At 35.8% G+C, this 3,401-nt stretch overlaps 1 protein-coding gene across 1 annotated transcript in view; it reads right to left on the reverse strand.

The window, feature by feature from the left end:
- Nucleotides 1-1,999, reverse strand: part of LOC105297467 (stromelysin-1) — a 9,023-nt gene extending 7,024 nt beyond the window's left edge. The window contains 5 exon segments of the mRNA XM_011368157.1: nucleotides 74-89; nucleotides 293-448; nucleotides 586-734; nucleotides 829-1,073; nucleotides 1,850-1,999. Of these exon segments, the coding sequence (XP_011366459.1) occupies nucleotides 74-89; nucleotides 293-448; nucleotides 586-734; nucleotides 829-1,073; nucleotides 1,850-1,948 (665 nt within the window). The 5' untranslated portion in view covers nucleotides 1,949-1,999.
- Between the last annotated feature and the right edge of the window lie 1,402 nt (nucleotides 2,000-3,401).

Consider the following 3,401-nt stretch of genomic DNA (forward strand, 5'->3'; position numbering starts at 1 on the left):
AGCAGAGGAAATTTTCCCCACTTGGATATAAGTAATATCTAGAGCACATGTTGGTGTAGATTCAATACAATACATTATCCCTTGGATATCTGCAATTCGATATAATGAGAAATTGTCCTTAAAGACAGTTCTAAGATCACACAGTAACCATGGTAATCAAAGAAATAATGATGCTTCCTATATTGTGCTTATATTAAGACAGAGAACATAATTTTTAGACATCGAACATGTTTTCAATAACCGTTAAAACAGCAATATATTCTGCCGGTCCTTTCCCAACTATAAAACAAACCAAAATCATTCTGAGGGATGTATAACTAACCTGATGTATCCTTTGTCCATTTTTCGTCATCATCAAAGTGAGCATCTCCATTAATTCCTGGCCCCGGTGAAAAAGCATGAGCCAAAACCATTCCCGGCCCATCAAAAGGGATAAAGTCTCCATGTTCTAATAGAGAAAAATGTTTTTTATTAGAAAGATAGGTAATGAGAATCTCTTTGCAAACTTTTCCAATAAAACAACACCAGGTAAATAGATGCATCTCAAAATATTTTTGTTGTTAATGTTTGTGTTTGCTTTTTTACCTCTAGCTGCAAAAGTGATCAGTATGTCAGCCTCTCCTTCATAAATCCTGGAGAATGTAAGTGGAGTCACCTCCTCCCAGACTTTCAGAGCTTTTTCGATGGCAGAATCAACAGCATCTCTTGGCAAATCCAGTGTATAATTCACAATCCTGTATGAGAACATGTGAAGAATTTAATATTTTCCCCGGAGAGAATCAATTGTGAAATCTCAGTATCATGTGAAAGCCTCTTGGGACCCATCACCTGTAAGTAAGGCGAGTTTTCCTCCACTTTGGCATGCCGGGAAAAGTACCGAAGTCGCCAACGTCGGGAACTCCGCACCTGGGCATGCGCATCACCTCCAGCGTTTCTGAGTCCAGCTTCCCCGTTACCTCCAACCCCAGGAACTTCTGCATTTCTTGGATTTTTTTAACAACAGGACCACTGTCCTTTCTTCTAACAAACTGTTTCACGTCTTTTGCAAGGTTGTAGTAGTTTTCCAGGTAGTGCTAATGGAATAATAAGTATAGTGTTTAGGTCATTCTTATGTTTTTTTATCCCATATAGTCCTTTTGTGCAGTTGCTCACTTAATCTATTGAAAGTATTCCTTCTGATTGCTGAAATTAAAATAAGCGTCATGTTCTGTTCAATTCTTCAGTTATAGACTCCTCTTCACTTTTGTTTTATCTTTGTAACTAAATAATTCCCACAGCTTAGTTTATTAACAGAACAATGAAAATAAAATGGAAAATCTAGTGAACTTAAAGGAGAAAAACAAAATGAACAGACTTCTTTGGGCATAATTGTATATTTCAGGTACATTTATTCAATTTCCTCAATTTTCCACTTTATGTGTCTCACGAGGACCTGGCTTAAGAAAAAAATGGACAAAACTCTGTGTCTAAACATGACACTAGTAATAGAAAAATCTAGCTAATCTTGCATTGTATCAAAATACCTAGAAGTTCCAAAGCACAATAAATGTCGTACAGCCTCCCCTTGTGATTCATGTTATCTCAAGCCCCAGTGCTGCTGCTGCTATGGTATCTGTGGTCTTAGGAAAATATCTAACACATCTCACTTTTGTTTCTCTGTATACAAAAAGAGGAGCCCAAATCGTGTGATACCGAGAACTTTTTCACACCCAACACTTTATAACTCTATACTTTAAACATTCCTGCACAGTAATTCAAACCACTCTGCATAAGCTTTATAAATGAAAAGCAGAGATGGTTGCCCCACTTGGCCCTGTGAAGGAATGTGAGGGCTGTCTTCCTTAATTACCTGAACAAGGTCCATGCTGTCGTCCCTTGCAGGTCCATTCAGTGGATAAGCTGAGCAAACCACCACCCACAGCAACAGTAGCATTGGAAGATTCTTCATTTCCACTGGCTTTACTCAGCTCTGTGTTGTCTTAATGTCTTGCTCTTTGCCTCTCTTCTTCTAGGTCCACACTCTGGAGCTCAACTTTTATAGAGTGACAGTGTTTGTTTAGATCACCCACAGCTTGACTCATGATTGCTGTCATCCGAATAGCAGCAGGACCATTTCCAAAAATTCCAATACCAAAGTAGTATGATACAAGCTACTTTACTAATTTCTCTCAACCTTTCCAATTTTGCAAGTCAAAATAGTGATTAATCTCCAGGAAATGCTTCCTGTATTGGCAAGGAGAAAACTGGGCTTTTTTTTTTTTCTTTTTACTCTGGAAAAAAAGCGACTGCAATTCACTAGACAATTTATGTTTGTGTGTTTGAAAGAAGCAGGCTGACTTGGTAAAAAGTCAGAATTGTGCGGAACTTTTAAATGTGGTTTTAAGGACATTTAAAATCAAATGTTATAAGATGTAAGTTAATGAAAAGCTATATATATATATATATATATATATATAGCATAATCTATTAGATTCTCTAAAAACAAAAGAAATAACATCTAGAATAAAATTGGACGATAGTGTTCATTTTTTGTGTCTTTGATTTGAAATACCTACTACTGCTTTCTGACTAGGTTTGTTAGTCCTTGATGAGTAAAAACATATAGGTAGGATAGAAAAAAAGATTGTGAAGAAGAAAGTGTATCTATTCTCTTTTGGTTGATCTTAATTCTGTACCCGGTATATTAATGGGCAACAAATTTGTAATATCTGCTCCATAAATACTAGTAAAGTTGAAATAAATTATATTGCTCACTGGACCGAAATACTCCTTTGTCTTTACCACTACAGTTATAAAAAAAAGTTCTCTTTTAATCTCTTTTTCTTCTCCCTAAATCCAAATTAGTAGATACTTTGAAGTTAAAAAAAACAAAAAATTCTAAATTCTATCTTCGTGCTGCTCATCTTTTTTCTGTCTTCTTCCCTCCTCTTTTTTCCGTCTTTTCTGTCTCTTCCCTTTCCTTCCTTTTCTCTGTCAAATAGAGTACTGTTCGTATCAATCGTGTATAAATGCCTGTAGAAAAGACCCTAAACATTCTCAGAAGAAACTTTGTTAAACTTTATTTACAGCCCTCTCACCACCTGCCACACACCTATCTCTCCCATCAATCTCACTTCCCTTACTCTTGCAAAAACAAAAACAAAAACAAAAACAAAAACAAAAACGGAAATATAAAAAGAATGCAAATCGGAGGGAGCAGCAAAATTTACACTTATTAAACATTCAATAAATGTACAACACTTTTGTTCATCACCACACCTTTTTTCTTTGCTTCTTTGCTTGTTTGTTTACTAAAAAGAAAAACATCCTAGGAATGTGTAGTAAGTAAAATGATGAATAAGAATGTGCACTTAGTGGACATTTAATAAGTTTTGCTCCCTCCCACTTGTGTCCTTTTTGCA

This window comes from Pteropus vampyrus, unplaced genomic scaffold (assembly GCF_000151845.1).
Source record: "Pteropus vampyrus isolate Shadow unplaced genomic scaffold, Pvam_2.0 Scaffold139, whole genome shotgun sequence".
NCBI classification, from domain to species: Eukaryota; Metazoa; Chordata; class Mammalia; order Chiroptera; family Pteropodidae; genus Pteropus; species Pteropus vampyrus.